Below are 21,024 nucleotides of genomic sequence, written 5' to 3'. Positions count from 1 at the left end.
GAGGTTTGCCGGGATATGTCAGTTTCTGCTGACCGCTTCCTTCCCGTTTCATCGGAGGAGAGCAGATCTGCTGACAGGTTCCTACTTGTTGCACCAAAAGGCCGAGCGGAGTTGCTCAATGGCCTCCGGGCAGGATGACCGCGGAACAGACGCAGGGGAGCGCTCAGCGGGGTCAGTCAGCTGCTGATCTGCGGGATCCAGTGAGAACACCGGACCCAGGGAGTCTCGTCCCCGTTAATCAGGCTGGGACTTCAGCCAACACAAATGTTTCTGTTATCTCCATGGGATGCTGAGCTCAGCGGTCTCACCTCTGCTCAGTCAGGAGGAGCTGCTCCGCGGATTTCAATCAGAGGAGAAACTACGGATGCCGGAGAGTTAAAATCAGCCGGTTCGAGGTTAAAGACCCCTTCAGGCTGCTGAAGCTCTCTGCCTGTCACAACTTCCTGGCATTGTTCTCTCCTGTCAGGACTTTGTGCCCCTTTGCCGCAGATTCCTGCAAGGTCATGAAAAAAACACGCAGCTTTCTTTCTAAAATACCTTCATTCTGCCTGATTTTTCTGAATCTTTTCAAGGTGAAATTAAAATAAAAAAATTTAAACAATTTGGTTGAAAATTAATCAAATTCCCATAAAGTCAGAGCTGACTTAGTTATTACTCTGTTTGGGTTGCATTAGGTTTGAGACTTTAACGCACTAATTTATATTAATTAATCACATTGATTATTAACACTAACTTTTTTTTTAGTTAAAGTCCGAACCGGAACCTTTGTATTGTGTTTCTGGTACGCCTGTAAATCTAACGCACCAGCGACATCCGCAAACGGCAGCAATAGCCAACGAAATCATTCCTCATTAAACCTGGCTTCTAAAAACAAGCTGATTGGACACTGGAGAAGGCTATTGTTGTTCAACTTGTGCTTATGTTAGCATATGAACTAAGCTAAAATAGCATCTGAATGCTAGTAGCAGGGTCACAGACGTCTCCAATGCTAAAGTTAACATTCACAATTCTAACAAAACTACATTCCTGAAACACTTCAAAGCTAAATTACTCCAGTTTGATGGTTCAATAACTGAACAGATTAAAAACATTAAATGTCTTTACTTTTGAGTTTTAAATATGCTAGTTTAGCAGCTACACTGTTTTAAAGTTGAAACGGTGTAGCTGCTTCAACGTAAAAAGCAGGTACACTGTTATAAGTGCTTATTTTTATGGTTTTCAATTAAAATGCGATTAATAGAGCCTGAAAATAACTTGATTAAAAATTTTAATCGAGTCCCAGTTTTTATCCTTGCCTTTATGATTTTTCTATTACTTTTACTGTATCCTGCAAAACTACACACACCACTAAAATTATTTCTGATCTTTCACCTATTTTGGAGGAATGTTGTTTTTGGTTTTTTTTTTTTTTAAATGAGTGGTTTCAGCCCCCATCATGATGATGCCACTAAATAAAGTCCATTAAAACTACCTTCAGAAGTTACCTGATTGTGTGAATGCTGTAGACATATTTTTAAGATATTTTACCTTTTCTGCAAATTTTATTTGTATTTTATTTTTTTAAAAGGAAATAAAAGGAAAATCTTCAAAATTCTGCATAAACTAGGTTTTTTCATTAACAAATTATTTCACTTATTTCATAGATTATTTCACTTATTTCATATATATATAATAATTCCCTTCTCACCCTCCGCGGGTGGTCTGTTTCATCCTCTGAGCTCGGGTTCTCTACCAGAGGCCTGAGAGCTTGAGGGTTCTGCGCAGTATCTTGGCTGTGCCTAGAACTGCACATTTCTGGACTGAGATGTCTGATGTTGTTCCTGGGATCTGTTTGAGCCACTGCTCCAGTTTGGGGGTGACTGCCCCGAGKGCCCCGATGACCACAGGCACCACTGTGGTCTTCACCTTCCAGGTCTTTTCCAGTTCCTCCCTGAGGCCCTGGTATTTCTCCAATTTCTCATATTCCTTATATATATCACTGTTATAAGTGAAATAATCTGCCAAATACTTTTTAATTAATGGTTGCCTTGCAGCAAGAAGGTTCTGGGTTCGATTCCCGGCCCCGGTCTTTCTGCATGGAGTCTCCATGTTCTCCCTGTGCATGGTGGGTTTTCTCCAGGTTCTCCGGTTTCCTCCCACAGTCCAAAAACATGACTGTCAGGTTAATTGGTCTCTCCAAATTGTCCCTAGGTGTGTGTGAGTGTGTGTGTGCATGGTTGTTTGTCCTGTGTGTCTCTGTGTTGCCCTGCGACAGACTGGCGACCAGTCCAGATGACCCCGCCTCTCGCCCGGAACGTTAGCTGGAGAGGAACCAGCAACCCTCCTGACCCCACCGAGGGACAAGGGTGTGAGAAAATGGATGGATATTAAGGAATTATTGACTTAAAACCAGCTTCTATATCATGTTGAAAAGTTACTTGTAAGTTTTTGTCTCATTTTAAGTGTAACAAGACATTTCCACTTTTGAAGAGTTTCATTAAAAGCACATTCATGTCTTAGAATGGCTTAGTCAAAGTCCAGAACCTGAGTGACTAGAAGATGTACATCAGCATATACTTTTTTCTCTTTTTATTCACCATTTTGTGTTGCTACATAACATGCAAACCCTTTAAAACACATGCTGGGTAAATTATTTAAGAAGTGACAAATTTGGATAAATTCTGCTGTAAGGAGACAAAACAAAGGGGCAAAAAAAGGCGAAACAGACGTTTTATCAGTTTTATGGAGTTTTCCTGGCCTTCAGTCCCTCTTCTCATCGCTAACTGAGGATGTCCTGTCAGCTATCTGTGTGTGTGTGTGTGTGTGTGTGTGTGTGTGTGTGTGTGTGTGTGTTCATGGGAAGTGGGAGGGCAGAGACTCCCGTCTGCTTGATCCCTCAGATTGTCCGAAGCATCAGAGCTGGACGGCGTCGACTCCAGGCAGGGAGGAAAACCTGCAGCGTGTAAATCCAGAAAAGCTGCTTCCACAGAAAGGTAGGACGAAGCCTTATGTTTGGATAAAATAAAAAGCTTTTATGTTCGTTAAAATGCTTAAAATCTGACCAGAACACTGGATTTTTTTTATAGGAGTTCGTTTTAAGTCAATAACTCTTTAATATTGATTAAAAAATAATATTTCCACCTGCAGATTATTTTATTTCTAATGAGACATTTTATAACATTTTATAATAGTGCTGTTTCATCAATATTAAGGAATTATTTACTTAAACTCAGATTTCTTACTAAAAAGGTACTTGTAGGTTAGTTATAACATATTTCAAGTGTACTAAGATATTTGCATTAAAGACTTGGTAAGATTTTGTGTTTTTGCAGTGCAGGTTTGGTTGTCAGCTGTTCACTGCAAAAAAATCTAAATCAATCAAACAAAATCTTACCAAGTAATTTATAGTGTAAATATTGTAGTTTTGTTTTATTTCAAGTGTACTGACTTACAAGTCACTTTTTAGTAAGGTATAGCAGCGTGTTTTAGGTCAAAAATTCAAATTATTTCACTTACAACACAGGTGTCAAACTCAAGGCCCGGGGGCCAAATCTGGCCCGCCGTAGCTTTTTATGTGGCCCTCTGGACTCCAAATTACATCAATAAGTCCATCCAGTTTTTCACAAATCTGCAAAAATCACACAAAATCAAAAAATGTCCACATTTTTGTCCTGATTTTACTGCTAATTTTCTCAAAATTGCTCAAAAACATTGAATCCGTAACTGATACAGCAAGTGATAAAAAGTCACATTTAACGTCATACATTAGTGTAAATACTGTAAAAAAAAAATAATTACAAATATTTCTTAATATTTTCCACAAAATCTGATTGCAAAAATAAACACTAAAATAATCACAAATCCTGGAGGAACAGCTATTTATTGATATTTTAACAGTTTTATTGGTTTTATCAATAGATTCTGGTGCAACCGGCCCTTTAAGAACATTCAGATTTTTGATTCGGCCCAAAATAAAAATGAGTTTGACACCACTGACTTACAACATGGAAGGAATGTTGTATTATAAGTGAAATAATCTCCCAGTGGGTCTTGAACTTTATTTTTCAACAATATTAAGGAAATATTTACTTAAAATGAGCGACTGTTTCTTACAGAAAAGATATTTGAATGAGAAACTGAACCAAAAATACTTGGTAATGTTTTGTTTTTGCAGTGTAAAAGGTCGCATCTGTTAGCCATTTCCAGTTTATTTTGGATTTTACGTGTTAAAACCAACAGAAAATGATAATATGAAAAGTGTGGCATGCTCTTGCAATTAATGCCTTGAACAAACTCTGAAGATCCCGTTTTTGCTGCAAGTTTTGTTGGGTGTGGATCTACCCAGTTTGCACATCTAGATATGTTTTCTATTTCTTTTTATATATCAAGCTCAATGTGAGAACATTTGTGATCAGGCTTTACTTTGACTAGGCCATTCTGCTGTGACCTTCTTGTTCTACTTCTTGTTTTTCTCTATGTTCGTCTTGCCTACTGAAGAAAAGAATCTGAAAAGCATGACGCTGCCACCACCATGCTTTATAGTGTGAATTGAGTTTTTAGGGATGGATTTCATCCCTGCTTAACGTTTTTGATGTCTTCCACATGTTTGCCTTTTACATGCCTGAGCTTTTTGAAACTTTCTTTAAACTACAAATTTGTTCCATGAAGACACTTTTTTGGATTTCTGTTTAGATAAACAGTCAGTTTTGGGGTCAACACTCTTTCCATGTTCAGCTGATGGATTGAACAGAATTTTTGAGACGTTTAAAGCTTCAGAAACGTTAAATTACAGACAGATTTACTAGAAAAAAAACTACAAAAAGTCGCATTTTAACCGTAAAACTTCTGTAAAAGTCTGTAAAAAATTGAGTTTGCAAGTTTCAACAGCAGTAAACTTGTTACACTGCAATAAGTTAGCGTTACTTTAAACTGTTCAGTTGTTGAAATGTACAAAATTAGTTGACAGTTTAGAAAAGCAGGAAAGAACTATTCTATTTGCCGAATGCCGCAGGAATGAGAGATTTATTTATTTATGTTGTTACAAAAACACTAAAAATTACCAAGTATCTACAGCCTAGTTTCAGGTCCAAATATCGTAGGACACAAAAAATTAGAATTTATTCAGCAAGATTTAAGAGCTTATTTTAAATTAAGTAAAAACACAAAACATTACCAAGTATTTCTGTTTATTTTTTAGTGCAAATGTAATAGATTAATTGTGATTAATCGATTATTAAAGTAACGGTCAACTAATTTAGTAATGAATTGTTAATTAGAGTATATATACTCAACAAAAAACCATTAGCTGAAATGGTTAAAATTTACTAAAGTATTGTATGTTTATTTTCTTATTTAAAAATGTAAATATTTATTTCATTTTTTAGATTAATTTAAATAGTACAAGTTCTATTGATTATTTCACTTATAAAAGGGAAACCATGTCTTGTTATTAGTGAAATTATCTACCTATGGAACTAGAACCTTTTATCAATATTAATTATTGATTTAAAACAAGCCCATATATCTTGCTTAAAAGTTGCTTGTGAGTTAGTTTTGTCTTTTTTAAAGCTGTTCAGAGGTATTGTCAGTAGAAACTGGACCAAAATACTTGGTGATGTTTTGTGTTTTTACAGTGTGTGGTCATTAAACCTGCTGTAGTTTTCCTAACATTTCGCTCGGCTCGCCCTCCGCCTCTCCAGCGCCTGCGGTTGCATAACGTCTGAAACATTTAATCAGATTAACTCTGATTAAACCAAAACCGAGTCCAGATCTGAAGCATTTCTCCTCTGCCCTCCCTTCAGACCATGACCTTCGACCACAACCACTCGCTGGACTTCCTGAACGGCACGCCGTGGTTCATCTATGAGTGCACCATCGAGCTGGACGCCAACTACAGGCGCATCGCCCTCTTCCTCATCTACCTGTTCATCTTCATGGTGGGCCTGCTGGAGAACCTGCTGGTCGTCTGGGTCAACTGGCGGCGCCGCCACTCCGCCAGCGGCGTCGTCTTCTGCATCATCAACGTGAGCCTGTCGGACCTGATGGTGATCGTGATCCAGCCGTTCTTCATGATGGAGGTGACCCTGGACAAGGTTTGGCTGTGGGGCAGCTTCCTCTGCAAGGTCACCAACCTCATCTACGTGGTCAACTTCTACAGCAGCTCCTTCTTCCTGGCCTTGATGACCTTGGAGCGCTACCTGGCGCTGACCAGGCCGTCGCTGCCCACCCTGCTCCCCGTCGTCGGCCGCCAGAGGTGGATCATCTGCGCGGGTCTGTGGCTGCTGTCGCTGTTTTTGGCCCTGTTGGAGAACGTCCATGTGGATATCCTGGAGTGGGACGAACCGGGTTGCTACATGCTGCCTGAACACAACTTCACCGAGTGGTTCGTCTCCGTCGCCTTCCTCTGTACGATCTTCCAGTTCCTCGGCCCGGCGGCCATCATCATCACATGCAATGTCTTGATCGCCCGGGCGGTCAGGACCGCCCCGGACGTGGAGGGCCGGCGGGACGTCTGGTTGGTCCACGTGTATTCGCTGGTGTTCGTCGCCTGCTGGTTGCCCTACCACCTGGTCATGTTGCTGATGATTATTGACGATCTCGACCCCTTCATGTTCAGCTGCAACGTGGTGGAGGTCCTCTACTTCTCCTTCATTGTGGTGCAGGGCCTCTCGCTTTTCCACTGCGTCGCCAATCCGTTCCTCTACAACTTCCTGAGCAAGAGCTTTCGCCGCAACCTGATCAACACCGTCATAAGCTACATCCCCAAGGAGGAAATGGCGGAGCAGGTGGAAGTGGGGCCAAAGCCCAACACTCCCAATGGGGGCAAAGAAGACCCAGGGAGGCAGAGGAAGATGAGCAACGCGAGCACCAGCCAGTCTGATGTCGGATCATAAGGAAAAGATCATCAGCAATCAGACATTTTGAGTTATTTCAGCAAATTCTGGACTTTGGCGTATAGCAGAGGCAACTAATGGACACAACTTCCTCTCATATCCCACTTCCTGCTTATTATCCGTGCATGAATGTCATCAGTTTAAGTAGAGCAGGGCAGGAAATATTTGTTTTTCCTGCAAAGCTGCTCAACTCCCACAGGACCTTGAGCCAATGTCTGTAATCTTCCAACACAAGAGGAAGAATAGTGCCACACCAGGAATGTGTGTAAACAAATCATATGCAGTCAGACACTTGCAGGCCATTATGAGATTCTAAACTTAAAAAAAAATAAAATACAGCTGTTTATTTGCAGATAAAATCATGGCAAACATCACTATATGCTTATTTAACATTTCTGATGTGGTAATGATCTGTGTATATGGAATAAAAAACACTTTAAACATCGACTGTCTCTGTTTAAATTGGAAAATTTGTAATCAACTTCAACAATGTACTAGAAAAACTGAAGATGATATTTTAACATTTAAGACTGAAATTTGAAATATAGATTTATAATAATTCTCTTTTGTTATGAAAAGGCTCAGTTAGCTTGAATTTGAAAAGCAAAATTACTTCTTCACCATTTAAATTATATTAAACGTGGTTTTGCAGTAAACAAACCTTTCATTTTGAAGTGAATTAATAAAATTTTAACAGATTTCTTAATAATTTGCTCTTTTTAAAAAAATAATACTTTGGATATAAAACTACAATTGAATTGGTGACGCTTTTACTTTAGAAAGTATTTGAAAACTAAATGAATCTCTTACTGATTGCTTTACAGCCTCGTTTTGAACGTTATCATTAAGCATCTTTACTTGGAACGTTAGCAATTTGCTATGTTATCTAGTAAATGTTTTACTTACAAACATATTAGAACAAGATAGAACTCATATTTGATAACATTAGCGGTAGTTGCAATAACATTTTATCCAGCGTTAGCGCTAACATGCTCCGTTAGCATGTTAGCTATCAGTAGCAAACTTCTACTTGGCTTTCAGAAATTCTACGAAGTTAGGTAATTAGCTTTTGCTAATATCCGCCTAACTTAAGTTATGATGCAATAAGGGTTTTTTAAATTACCTTTTTTAACCTTGACGGAGTTTCAAATGAGGCTACATGGATACAGAGCGAAGGAAGACGTTCAAACTGTCTCTTCCATCGATTATATCCCCTACTTCAGCGTCTCTGCTTGGCTTTAGGACATGTTGCTGTGGAAATATTGTCTCTGCTGCCCTGATAACATGTCCTACAGTCCAGTCAGTGTTTTTCACACTCATTCCATGACTGAAACCACAACGACTCTTAAAGACGCTTGGAAGATATGAGTTTCATTTAGTTTCCCTTTTGGGATTAATACATTATATTTTTATTGAATAGGTAGCACTTTACTCAAACTGCAACTCTTATTCTCCCAAAAATGCCAAAAAAAGTTAGCATATAATAACAGTAGCATGTTAGGTAGAGTGAATTAGCTTCTTCCACTTTGCTAACTGAAATTTATGTTTTATAGGTAGATAAAATATAGCACATGTGTACTGATCATTACATTTTGGATAACTTTAACTGTCAAGGCTAAACTTCTGTGTTATCAGTTAAAATGCTAACTGTAGCAGTCTAACTCATTTATTACCTAAATATCCACTTTGATAACAGCAGCTAATATGCTATCTTTATGTGAAATGCTAATTTCCCAACACCTGTATGCTAACAGTACTTCTTATTTAGCCAAGAAGCAAACACTAGCGTATTACCAACTAGTTGTATTGTAATCAGGCTAATTTTAGGTATAAAAAGTATGAAAATACCCTTGGTTTAAAAATGTATTTAGTTATTTTCATCAGACATGAATGTTTACAGAGAAATAAACATTTGAGGTGAACAAAATGCGCCCGAGTATAAAACTTTGCCCTTTATTCAATGTTATTGGAGAGATCAAAGATGCTGAGCAACATGTTAGGAAGCTTAGTGTTTATTTTCACAAACCATTCAACTGATCTTTATAACATTAACTTCAATTTCTGGAATGTTTCAACGGTTTAGAAGATAAGAAAGCAGGAAAGAAAAGGGGGAAGAGGAGCATCAGTTCACGGTTGGCACAATAGCAGGAAAGGACCAGGCTCTAAAGAGGTCAAAGGTCAGGTTAGACTGACTTTGAGCAGCATTTTTCCACAAGTTCATCAGCAGAAATTTGATGACGGATCGGTTTTATGGCACTCTAAACGGCGATAAATCATAGAAAACAATATTCCTATAGGCATCAATTTTATTCATTTTGAAAACAAAGCATTATGGAAAAGTATAAAGGCATAAAAACAATAAATATCTATAAATATGAATTAAGACAGGCGTTTCTGACAGAAATGTGTTGACGGCTACAGTGTGAACGGCTTCCTCGTTCTAAACAGATTCCTTTCTGCAAAGTCAGAAAAATATATAAGAAATGCACTGTGACTTTTACTCTGAAGTTTAAAAAAATTTAACTTTGGGACACTAACAAAAAAATAAGAAAACCATTAGTTCTGGATGCTACAATGACAAGCTATATCAATAATAGTGTAAATATCACTGACTGACATTAAAAGCCCAACTTTTAGAGAGATTAATTTGGATAAAGACAACAGCTTTCTGTGTTTCAACAGAGATAAAAAGCTCCAGTTTGAACCCGAGTGGCCTTCTGTTAGGCCACATGTTCACCGACGTCTTACATAGAGTTAAAGGATTTATTCACACACATAAAAACATGTTCAATTCTTCAACAGGCACATGAGAAATGAGATATTCCAGTTGGTTCTGTTGGCTTTTCAGCTCAACCAGATCCTAAAAGTGCAACTTGACTGTTTCTTCCACAAACACAGAAGTATAAAACCACATCTAAACGACGACAATGGATCCTTCAGATAATGTAAAAAGTGTTTGATTATAGCTTATGTTTGCTGACTGTTGCCTAATTTTGCTGTGAAGGTGTTTTTATTTTGGGCAAAAAATTTTTTATGTTTTTTTTTTTTTAAACAAGGCTGCACAGTGGCGCAGTTGTTAGAGCTGTTGCCTTGCAGCAAGAAGGTTCTGGGTTCGATAACCGGCCCCGGTCTTTCTGCATGGAGTCTGCATGTTCTCCCTGTGCATGGTGGGTTTTCTCCAGGTACTCCGGTTTCCTCCCACAGTCCAAAAACATGACTGTCAGGTTAATTGGCCTCTCCAAATTGCCCCTGGGTGTGAGTGTGTGTGTGCATGGTTGTGTGTCCTTTTTCTGTGTTGCCTGGCGACCTGTCCAGGGTGACCCCGCCTCTCGCCCAGAACGTTAGCTGGAGAGGAACCAGCAACCCTCCCGACCCCATTAGGGACAAGGGTGTACAGAAAATGGATGGATGAATTTTTGAACAGCTGAACTAATTAACTGCTGAAAATTCTCGGTATGGGTCAAAATTCCCGCTAGAGTTCCCAGGACAGATTTGGACTTTTTTAAATATATATTTGGGGGAGGGGGGATACTATGCATTTATCAGATGTTTGCAAAATTATTGGATGAAAGATGCAAACTGCAAAACACACAAACAAACAAAAATACAACAGAAAAATGCTGCAAGCAGCAAAAACAACGGCAGATTTAAAACGCTGCAAACTCGCTGCACAAAACAGAAAGATTATAAATAAAAAATAGTAATAAAAAATGGAGTAAAGTTTCACCAAAAACTCAGAAATCCATTTTTTAAAATTCTTTCTAGTAAATTTTTGACTTTTCAAACTCAGAAATCTGCATGTTTTTTTTTTCCACACAGTTTCTGACAGTAATCTGAATCCTTCTGTTCTTAGCGCCGTCCGTGTTTCAGGCGTCGCCGGCGGGCAGCAGCGGCTCCTTGGAGTGGTCGTTGTACATGAAGGTCTGCTCGATGTTGAAGTCGGCCGGCAGGTGGTCCTTGTGTAGCTCCATGTGCGACGACACCAGCTTGAGGGTGGAGAAGTAGAGTCCGCACACGGTGCAGCGGTACATGAGGGCGCCGGCGTGCGTCTTCAGGTGGCAGATCATGGTGGATCGGCCCCTGAAGAACCGCAGGCACACCTTGCACTGGTACGGCTTCTCCCCGGTGTGGATCCGCAGGTGGTAGGTGAACTCCCCCGAGTGAGCGAAGCGTTTGCCGCAGTAGCGACAGCGGTACCACTTCCCACGGATGCCCGCGGCCACGGCGGTACTGTCCTGCCCCGCCGCGGACGGGAAGCCAAGCTTCTCCGGCACGCTGAAGCCGATCGCCATCCCCAAACCCAGATTGATCTTCGAGAGGCCGCTGATGTCACGTGGAGACGAGGAAGAGGAAGATGGAGGACAGTCCAGGGAGTGGTCGGCTTTCCGCTTGCCGAGGCAGCCGCCGCCGCCGCCGCCATTGTTCAGGGACTCTGAAGTGTGCATTGCGAGGTGGAGCTGGAAGGCAGAGGAGGAGACAAACGTCTGTGGGCACAGGAAGCAGTGCATCTCCTCCGCTTTGTGCGCCAGACGCTGCTTCTCCTTAGCAGCCGCCTCGTCGGCATGAGCTGCCATGTGTCTGTCCAGCGGGGGGCGCTCTACGAAGCAGCAAGCGCAGTGAGGGCAGGTGAAGACGGGCAGGGAGAGATGGGCGAGGGCATGCCACAGCAGGGAGCAGAGGGAGAGCTGAGGCAGGTGGCAGACCCCACAGGTCAGGGTCTGGAGACACACGTGGCTCAGCAGGTGGTTTCTGAGCGCCTGAGGAGGAACAGAAGCACAAAAATAACCATAAAACCTTAAAGGTGACCCATTATGGTTCCTTGAGCAGGTTAAGATGGGTCTATGACCAACATAAAACACGATAATTACATTTTTTGTGCAAATCATTCTTAGAGAAAGGTTTTGGTCAGAATGAACCGTTTTAGTGCGTCTTGTCACTTTAAATCCAAATTCTTCTGGCCACGCCCCCAACTCAATGTTTACACTCACACATTAAAATGGCTGCAAATTGAAGAACAGAAGTGGAGCCTCCTGCACAACCAACAGGAATGCAGAATGTGGTTTCAGGATGGCAAGTCAACAACAAAACACTCGTCTTTCCAGCAGCCATTGTTTATCAGATGCAGCGGTTGAACTAGCTGACCAAATGTGCACCTGTTGCTAGGTAACACGCCGTAAAATAAATTAAAAAATTTATTTAAATTTGTATTTAATTAGAAATTTTAATAAAAATTAATTTAATTTTTTTTTTCAGAAATTAAAATTTAAAAATCTTGTTTTGTGCTTTTTCCCCCTTATTCTTAAGAAGAAAATAAATGTATAAATAGACTGCATGTATCCAGATGTAAAAAAAACAAAACAATATACTTCTATGAAAATTTTTCTCAATTATTTACCACTTTATTCTACTTTTCCCACAAAAACTCCAACAAAATCCATTAAATTTTGTCTCAATATATTCACATGCCTATCTTTGACATTTACCTGGAAGTCCTTGCTGAGGGTTTTGGTGCACACCGCACACTTCAGCTCTGAGCCCTGTCCGCTGCTCATCAGCGCCCCCTGCGGGATGCTGTAGGTGGCGGCCGTCTGGTGGTGGTGGCGCAGCAGTTTGCTCTGGCTGCAGAACTCCTGCCGACACATTTCGCAGGAGAAGAGCTGAACGCTGACGTGGGAGAGGGAGTGGGCCACGGCGGCGGCCCGGTCCGGGAACGAGGCGCCGCACAGCCGGCAGAGGCCCAGCTCCGTCAGGTGAGCCTCGGCGTGTCGCTTCACCGCGACCGGGTCTGCAGGGAGCGGCACCGAGCAGGCCTTACACGACAGCTGGTTTCTGCTCACCTGCAGGAGGAAAAACCACAAAAACCCATCAAAAACAAGCTTCTGCTCTGTTGACCTTTAACCCTCAAAGGAAACTTTAAATTGACTTTAGGTTCCATTTTTTTAAAGGTTTTGTTGGCTCTAGTGGACTTTATTTGAGGGTAGTTTGACAGGAAGGAGGGTAATGAGAGATGGGGAGGACATGTGGCAGATGTCACCAGGCTGGGAATCGAACCTGCGACCACTGCCACGTGGACCAATGCCTCAATGCATGGGTTGTGCTTTGCCCCTGCGCCACCACAGCACCCTGACTTTAGGTTCCATTTAGTCCATTAGGGTTATTGTAGATAGAAAAACCTTCAAAATTTGTAGATTCATTTCTGGAATTTTATTTTTTTTTAATGTAAATTTATTACTTTAAAATATTGAAATTTTTCGACTTTTCCACTTGACAAAATTTCCAAAAGTCGAATTCAAACTTTCCAAAAGTATTTGTTTTGCTTTTAAACTTTGTTTTGTTTTTTTATTTTTCTTTGTAATTTTAAACTTTCCAAACTTAGACATTTCTGTCATTTCTAGACAACTTCTGAAATTAAAATCATAATTAGACATTTTTCTAGCAAATGTTTAACTTTTAAAACTCAGAAATTTCCGAGAAGTTTCTAAAAAGTATCAGATTAATCTCAAAAGTTCCCCGTTTAATCCGATTAATCGACAGAATAATCATAGTGTGATGCTAATCTGCTGCTAAGCAACAAACCGTGTTTACCAGGCCGCTCCTGCTCCCTTCGCTTCTTGCGCCGTTCTCCACACACACCAGTTCCTCTTCCTCATCTTCCTCCTCCATGTAGGTCTCATCGTCGCTCAGCTCGATTATTTCTCCAGCCAGCTGTCGCCACTCCTCTTCCTCCATCTCACCTTTACGCTCCCTCTCTTCAGCCTCCTCAAACATCAGCACGCAGTCTCCCTGTTTGCTCGTCACCGGCGCCCCCTGCAGGCCGGCTGGAGGCTCCCCAGAGGAGGAGGTGGGCGCTTCGGGTCCGAGCTGAGCGGAGGAGTCCGGGAGGGAGCAGAGGTCAGAGGGCGCAGGGTTGCACCGCGTCACGCAGTCGTTGCAGCTCTGCTCGGTTTTCAGCTGCAGCGCCGGGCGGCTCGGCATCTGTCCGTAACCGATGTGGGACTGGAAGTCTTCGGCCTTCAGGTCCAGAGTCAGACCAGCTTCCTGGGCTTCTAACCTGCCGGTTCTTGGTTGGAAGAGGGCAGAGAGGGGCAGTAACTAGCTACATTTACTTGAGTAATTTATTTATGAATGATTTCTCCTCTTACACGAGTCAAAATTCCGGATTTTCTTCCCACTGAATGAAAACCAAACATGTTTTAACCAAACATTCCCCAGACCCAGAAACGCACCTGCAGTTTCTGTTAACGTTTCATCAGTTTTGTTTGGAAAGAAACCGATTTAGAAAAATAAACATTTTACCTGATTTTATGTATTTTTTGTTACTTACATGAATTATTGTCATTTAAATGTAAAATACCAGAATCTCCACTTAACTTTATATTCTGATCAGTCTGATGATGTAATTTTTAAATATTACATTATTGACCATTTGATCAGTTACTCAGTACTTCTGTAGACTTTTTACCACATATTTTTTACTCGAGTAATTTGTTTTACTTTTACTCGAATACAATTTTTGTGTACTCTACCTACCTCTGGAAAAGAGGTGAAGGAGCTGCGGCGGGTGTCGGCGCCGCAGACTGACCGACCGATGAGGAGAGGGACGAGCAGGATGCTGCGGAGGAGCACATCGATGGATCAGAGGTTACGCCGCCGCCGACCAACCCCGAGTCCAGCGGCAGCTCTCCGTCTCGACCTGCTTTAGCAGAAACCTGCAAGTCCGGAAAGGTGGCGTGGCACGCCCGCACCAGCTCTACGACACCAAGCCTCTCCGCCAGCTCGTACAGCACGCCGACGTCGATGAGGTCGATCAGGATCTCCCCCGTGTAGACGAACGTCAGAACCTTCTCGAAGTTGGCGGGCGAGACAAACTCCAGCGAAAACGCTGGCGACGTCGTGGTCGGCGCCCGGCTGAACAGGTTGTGAAAGTACGTGCCGGCGCACACCAGCACCACGCGGTGCGCCGCAAATGTTCGGCTGCCGACCTGCAGGAACACGTCGCAGTACTGACGTGTCAGCCGGCAGCGGTTGAGCTCCGCCAGCAGGGTGGCGGCATGGCCGGGACCCTTCAGCTGGATCCTCATCCCTGCTGCCGCCGCTGAACGTCTACTGACCTCCTGGAGAGAAAAAACACAGAGGTTAGCTCAGGGGTGGGCAACTCCAGGTCTGGAGGGCCGGTCTCCTGCAACTTTTACATGTGTCTCAACTTCAACACACCTGAGTCAAATAATGAGGTCGTTAGCAGGATTCTGGAGAACCTGACCGCATTTAGGAGGTGATTCAGCTGTTGGATTCAAGTGTGTTGGACCAGGGACACATCTAAGAGTTGCAGGACACCGGCCCTCCAGGACCAGGACTACCCACCCCTGGGTTAACTCATCACTGCAGCAATTCTTCTCTAGAAGCTGATTTATTATGCAAAAGGTTAAAACAATTAATCAAATGAATTGTGATTAATCAATTATGAACGTAATAATCAACTAGTTTAGTAAATGATTAATCGTTACTGAAAGAACACACTCAATGCAGTAATTAAGCCAGAAATGTATACAAATATTTTATATTCAAGATAAAAAAAAAGGCATGTTTGTAAATCCATTCTATCCAGAACTCCTCAAATATCATTTTAGCTTCAATTGGTTCAAATTCTGTAGAAAAATAAATCTTATTAAGCTCATTTTGCTATTCAGTTATGAATTGATTAATCCAAAGAATACACTTTATTGATGTTATGTTGGGCAGAAAGGGCTGAATTTATTTATTTTGCTGCAGATGCATCCTTTGCTATAAAGATTCAAGCTAAAAGAATGCCGTCATTGCATATTAGGCAATAAAACGTTTATTTTAGAGGACGTTTTAAAAAAGACGCGGGTAGACAGTCCGTCTCTAGGCAACCGTGACAACAGCGTCGGTCCGCAGCGTTCTGGGGGTCGTTCAGCTCCCGCAAAGACCAAAATAAAGTCTGTTTTATTTTGGTTAGCATCGTTACACTTAGTGCTGATATGTGTGTGATAGGCGTGTTTATGGGACATGTACAGAAATACGGAACAAATCGCGGAAAAAAACATTTAACAGCCAAATACGGGACGATTCCGTATATAACGGGACGGGAGGCAACCCTAGCTACAAGCCTTACCTATAGAAAATAACTCAAATGAAATCTATACAATATATGAGCTTCAGTTTTAAAGATAAACTGATATAAATCAACTTTTATTGAACCCGATCTGCAGCTTTGAATAAAACTAACGGAGCTCAGACCATCTCCGCTCACAAACACCTCAAACCCGCCACTTACGCTCGGTTTACGTCAATAAAACATCATTATCATGGCTCTTGCCATTACTATTATTATTATCATCAAGACTCACCCATTAGAAACATCGTCTAAGCTGAAAAAACGCTCCTGTTTTCCTTTGTTTTCAAACAGACTCAGGTGGCTCTCCACGTTAATTATAGTACAGTTTGACGAGCAGTCGCATGTTTATGACGTATGACTCTAAGACTAGACCGGAGACGTTGCCCTCTAGCGTCTGGAGGTGTCGCTGCAGACAAAAGAAAAGAGAAAGAAAGAAAGAAAGAAAGAAAGAAAGAAAGAAAGAAAGAAAGAAAGAAAGAAAGAAAGAAAGAAAGAAAGAAAGAAAGAAAGAAAGAAAGANAGAAAGAAAGAAAGAAAGAAAGAAAGAAAGAAAGAAAGAAAGAAAGAAAGAAAGAAAGAAAGAAAGAAAGAAAGAAAGAAAGAAAGAAAGAAAGAGTCTTAATTCTTTCCTCAGCTAGGAAATATTCGTTCATTAATATCTTTCGTTTTATAATTAAAACAAGGTAAAGTACAATTAAATCACTTTCTTTTTCACAAATAAATACGAAATGAGCTCTGACGTCATCATGTGAAAATATGTTAAAAATGAACTGAATATTTAACAAGTTGTGGTCTTTTTTATGTGCATACTGTTTACAGAATGTTGATATGCCACGGAAAAGGGAAGTGCCTCACCATGCAGGGGGAACAACAGCAACAAGCCATAGAGTCTGATATGAATCAAGCATATATTTCAAAATAGAAGTACAAGTTATAGACAGTTTGATTTTGCACTATTCTCTGTGCAACAAACATTTTTAAGTGGATGTACGGCATAAAAACTTTCCCGTTTTAGCTTTTGTAAGGCAAGACATGCTCCTCTCACTCTCATTATTATAATCTGTTAAGTCATCTCTCCTTCCGGTCTCATGCAATAAAGAGAATAAACTGTTGTGTGCGCTGGTGTGAGGACGTTTCAGGGAATAATGGGTCTGCAGACACAACTTCAGTGAAACAGTGAAGGAATTTATTTCAATCTACAGCCTGTTTCACAACAAACGAACCACGAGGAACCTCAGTATTGAATACCTGTTTATCTTTAGACACAAAATCTTTTATAGACCTCTGGGCAGCACACATACCAAATCTGACATTCCCCAACATATAACTCTAAATTTCAAAATGGATTTTTTCTCATACACACTTTCCTTATCTGGTTTTATTTAGTTTGTGACCTCGACTATGGCTGGGCGATAAATTGATTTTATTGATTAATCAATTTTTTGTTTGACTTTTGAAGATTTCATTTTTGTAAAACACTTTTTTTTAAATCTTTTTTTTACCAATTATATTCTCATAATTAAGCATTTAAAAAATGCATAATTGCATTTTAAAAAATCTCTGTAGCCTGGCTCTAACACTCACAGAGGGGATGATAAAAGCCAGTTTACAGATATTAATTTCTAATTTCTTTTTTGGAAAAGAAAACGAGCCTCAACAATCAAGTTCCACACTTTTCCTTGTTTGATTTCCAACCTCAAGAATAATTACATTTTTGTCAATAAACTTCTTAAAACCGCCTCCATAAAAAACAAAAACGACCAACATACGAGGAATTCATTTCAGAAGGGCAAAATTACAAACTGTGAAGGGAAAGACAAACAAAACAATCCCGTTATTGCTAATAAAAAATGTTTTTATTTTCATTTAAGTCATGAAGAATTCACATGATTCACAACGTGTCCCAAACTGCTTCGTACTTGACTTTTTAAAACCATGAGATCAATACACAACAGTAATATAAATGTGAGTAGCATCTTCATGTAGTCGTCTCTGCGATCCAGAATAAAATGTTTCAACACATGGTTACATACTGCATGTTCACATCTGCTCACTGCGCTTCGTGGAATGTACGGCAATAAGAAATTATAAAAGACAATGAAAAACAAACCCAACATATTTTCAACAAACTTCTTTTTTTTTGTTTTTTTTTTTACAAAGCTGAGTCCCTTTGGGTGCGTCTTCGCTGAACATTGCAGGTGTTGTATAGATTTTGCATCTCTGGTTGGAACAAAGATTTCGTTTTTCTAGCTGTATTTTCTCTGCCGATTCGTTTTCAGGTTTTGTTCTTAAAGCCAAAGAAAAACTAAAATTTGGTCCAGTCACAAGAAAAATCCTCGGATGATGAGCGCGCTGTCGGCTGACGCAGTTCACACTTAAAGCAGTTGCTCCTCATCGTCACAGCTGGATTATTGCACTTCATCGGGAGGAAGTGGGACTGAAGCGGACAGACTGGCTGCGCTAAGAATGACAGAAGACGGCTACGGCTCTACAGGACGGCATTTCAGCAATACGTTAGTGATCGACTCACCGGATGAATATTGCTTTCACGTGGTTTGATATGTTGTTCAGTCTTCAGTAACTGTTTATTTTTTTTTCCTGTCTTTTTACCCATTACGTTGTTTTGTCCCGTCATGTTTTAACAGATGTCTGAAGTTCTGGGCGTCCGTCCGGTACGTCCGGGCTACGACACCCACTTCCTGGAGCTGGTCCGGCCCAGGCTGGCAGTGCTGGAGCGGCGGGAGAGGACCGGCGTGGCGGCGGCAGCGGCGGTGGGGGACGTTTCGTTGGAGCATCCGTGTTGGAGCAAAATATCCATGCAGCCTTTGCTCCCGGTTTTTCTGGCGATCATCATGGGCGTCTGACCTTGGCTGTCCTTCGCTTTCACGTCGATTCCATACTGTGAGAGAATAAATACGAGAGGAAACACTTGAAATTCCTTAAAGGGGCCGTGTTATGCGTTTCCCAGGCATTAAGAGCCATTTTATTGCACCATGTTGCCTTCAGTTATTACAAAAATGTCGTAGATATGAAATTTAACTACATAATTTAACAACTTGAAATTGGGCCTCTGTCTCTTTAAGAAACTCCTGCTCTTTCTGAAACTCCGCCTACATTCCACTGGCTGGATGGTTGCCATGGAGACTAGAGGCTTTCTCAAACATGCCTGAAAGAATCAAGGCAACATTAGGTATGTTTTTAATGAGAGAATAAGATTATAGCATGATATAAAGCTCAAAAACGGTCAACTTTGGATAATATTGCTCCTTTAAAAATTTTATATTTAGCATAGAATAAGAAATTGAGCAAAATCCATCGGATTTAAATCTGTTTTCTCTTCATTTTCTGGATCTTTTGTTAAGAGAGAGCAAAAAGTTCCACAAAAGAAGTTTTCCATTTTACTTTTCTTCTCAGTGAAACTTGATTACTCATAAAAAAAAACCAGCAGCGTCACAGTTCATTTCTGTTGTTTCAGACCTTGAAGAGACGCGGCTCGGCCTCTTTCTTTTGTTCTTCTAAAAATAAATGTTACCAGACATCTAAGGTTTCTTTTCAGACTAGAGGTGGAAAGTACAATCAGAAATACACCCACCCAGACGAGCAGCTGGGTCATGACCACGTCTCCCAGCTGGCAGGCGGCGTGCAGAGCCGTACGCGACGGCGTGGCGGCCAGCGGTGCGTTGATTTGCTCCTTGGTGCTGTGGGCCAGAAGCAGCAGCAGCCGGAGCAGATCCCGGTCGGTCACTGCGGACAGGAGCGATGCCGGCACGCTGTCCTCCGAGGCCGGCCGTAGAGGAGCAACGAAGGCGCGCTGCTCATACTTCGCCCGGATCCAGGACTCTCTTTCCTCCCTGGTGACACGGAAACATCGCAGGGCCGCGTGAAAACATCGAACAACGTAGAGAAAACCTCCACGTTCTGGTGAGGAACGCATTTTTTATTCTGGGATAATAGTTTGTCATTAAAGATAATTTGTACAAGACTCAACAAGACAAATTTTTTAGCTTTTCAGCAACTAATGCTCAATTTTAAAGAGTTTTTGTATATTTTTGTACTTCCATTTGGGTTTCTACTGCTTCTAAAAACAGCCTAAGCGTTATAAAAAATAAACATCCAGACGTTTTTTTTGGCAAACAGTTTCAAAACCGTTCCAAAACATCACAAATGTCAAGTTACATTCGATCAGCAATGTGTCACCTAGCAACCCCAGCCGAGTTCTGCTGTTACCTAGCAACCTCAGCGGAGCCCCAGCAAGTTTAGTTAGCTGGTTTTACCGCTGTATGCGCTGCACAATGGCTGCTTTCATTTACCCAGTTTGGTATTAAAACGTTTATTTACCAAACTGAAACTCTAAACCTTGCCGGTTTGGTTCAACCCACCGTGTTGCGTTCGGCGTGGGTTTGGTGCGGCCCTGGGTGCAGCTCTCCCACACGCTGTTGGCCATGTGGTTGCCGATGGCAGCCAGAACCTGCGTGAGTTCCCCCGGCCAGTCGTCCAGGTCCAACGAGCGAACACGGGACAGGTGGGTCCCCAGGTTCCGGTGGATCCCCGAACACTCGATGCAGATGAGGGCGCCCAGGTTCAGACTGGCCCAGGTGGGATCTGCAGGGACAAGAGGAGGTGAGTCTGGTTGCAGCACTGAAGCAAAAACATAACACTGCATAACCACAAAGTATTACCAAGTATATTTGGTCTAGTTTACTTACAAGTAACTTTTCCTGTCCTATAGCTTGCTGGAAAAGTTACTTGTAAGTTAGTTTTGTATTATCTGAAAAGCACTAAGATCTTTGTTCTAGAAATACTTGGTAATATTTGGTGTTTTTGCAGTGTAAAAAGGGGGCTGCACAGTGGCGCAGTTGGTAGAGCTGTTGCCTTGCAGCAAGAAGGTTCTGGGTTCGATTCCCGGCCCCGGTCTTTCTGCATGGAGTCTCCATGTTCTCCCTGTGCATGGTGGGTTTTCTCCGGGTACTCCGGTTTCCTCCCACAGTCCAAAAACATGACTGTCAGGTTAATTGG

The 21,024-nt window shown here is 41.5% G+C and overlaps 3 protein-coding genes across 8 annotated transcripts in view; 1 reads left to right on the top strand and 2 right to left on the bottom strand.

Annotated features, from left to right (window-relative positions):
• The first annotated feature begins 2,387 nt into the window (after positions 1 to 2,387).
• ackr5 (atypical chemokine receptor 5) lies at positions 2,388 to 7,317 on the top strand. The gene is made up of 2 exons (XM_008414631.1): positions 2,388 to 2,972; positions 5,781 to 7,317. The coding sequence occupies exon 2, from the start codon at positions 5,784 to 5,786 to the stop codon at positions 6,870 to 6,872; it is 1,089 nt and encodes a 362-aa protein (XP_008412853.1). The 5' UTR covers positions 2,388 to 2,972; positions 5,781 to 5,783; the 3' UTR covers positions 6,873 to 7,317.
• Positions 7,318 to 10,291: 2,974 nt separating this feature from the next.
• Positions 10,292 to 16,344, bottom strand: zbtb39 (zinc finger and BTB domain containing 39). 2 transcript variants are annotated; one of them, XM_008414632.2, is made up of 5 exons: positions 16,241 to 16,344; positions 14,403 to 14,986; positions 13,449 to 13,932; positions 12,356 to 12,709; positions 10,292 to 11,629 (listed from the first exon to the last, which is right to left on the bottom strand). In XM_008414632.2, the coding sequence occupies exons 2-5, from the start codon at positions 14,951 to 14,953 to the stop codon at positions 10,739 to 10,741; spliced, it is 2,280 nt and encodes a 759-aa protein (XP_008412854.1). In that variant the 5' UTR covers positions 14,954 to 14,986; positions 16,241 to 16,344; the 3' UTR covers positions 10,292 to 10,738. The 2 variants fall into 2 exon arrangements, with proteins under 2 accessions (XP_008412854.1, XP_008412855.1); XM_008414633.2 differs by having other exon boundaries at positions 13,458 to 13,932.
• A 1,498-nt stretch (positions 16,345 to 17,842) lies between these two features.
• The window catches only part of agap2 (ArfGAP with GTPase domain, ankyrin repeat and PH domain 2), a 33,134-nt gene continuing 29,952 nt past the window's right edge, over positions 17,843 to 21,024 (bottom strand). For all 5 annotated transcript variants that reach the window (XM_008414638.2, XM_008414639.2, XM_008414635.2 and 2 more), the window contains 3 exons: positions 20,388 to 20,610; positions 19,601 to 19,859; positions 17,843 to 18,907 (listed from right to left, as the gene is read on the bottom strand). In XM_008414638.2, coding sequence (XP_008412860.1) covers positions 18,692 to 18,907; positions 19,601 to 19,859; positions 20,388 to 20,610 — 698 coding nt within the window. In that variant the 3' untranslated portion in view covers positions 17,843 to 18,691. The remainder of the gene's footprint in view (positions 18,908 to 19,600; positions 19,860 to 20,387; positions 20,611 to 21,024) is intronic.

Source organism: Poecilia reticulata, linkage group LG7, assembly GCF_000633615.1.
Source record: "Poecilia reticulata strain Guanapo linkage group LG7, Guppy_female_1.0+MT, whole genome shotgun sequence".
Lineage (NCBI taxonomy): Eukaryota > Metazoa > Chordata > Actinopteri > Cyprinodontiformes > Poeciliidae > Poecilia > Poecilia reticulata.
The sequence above is the reverse complement of the archived record's forward strand: the minus strand, read 5'-3'. Positions and strand labels throughout refer to the sequence as shown.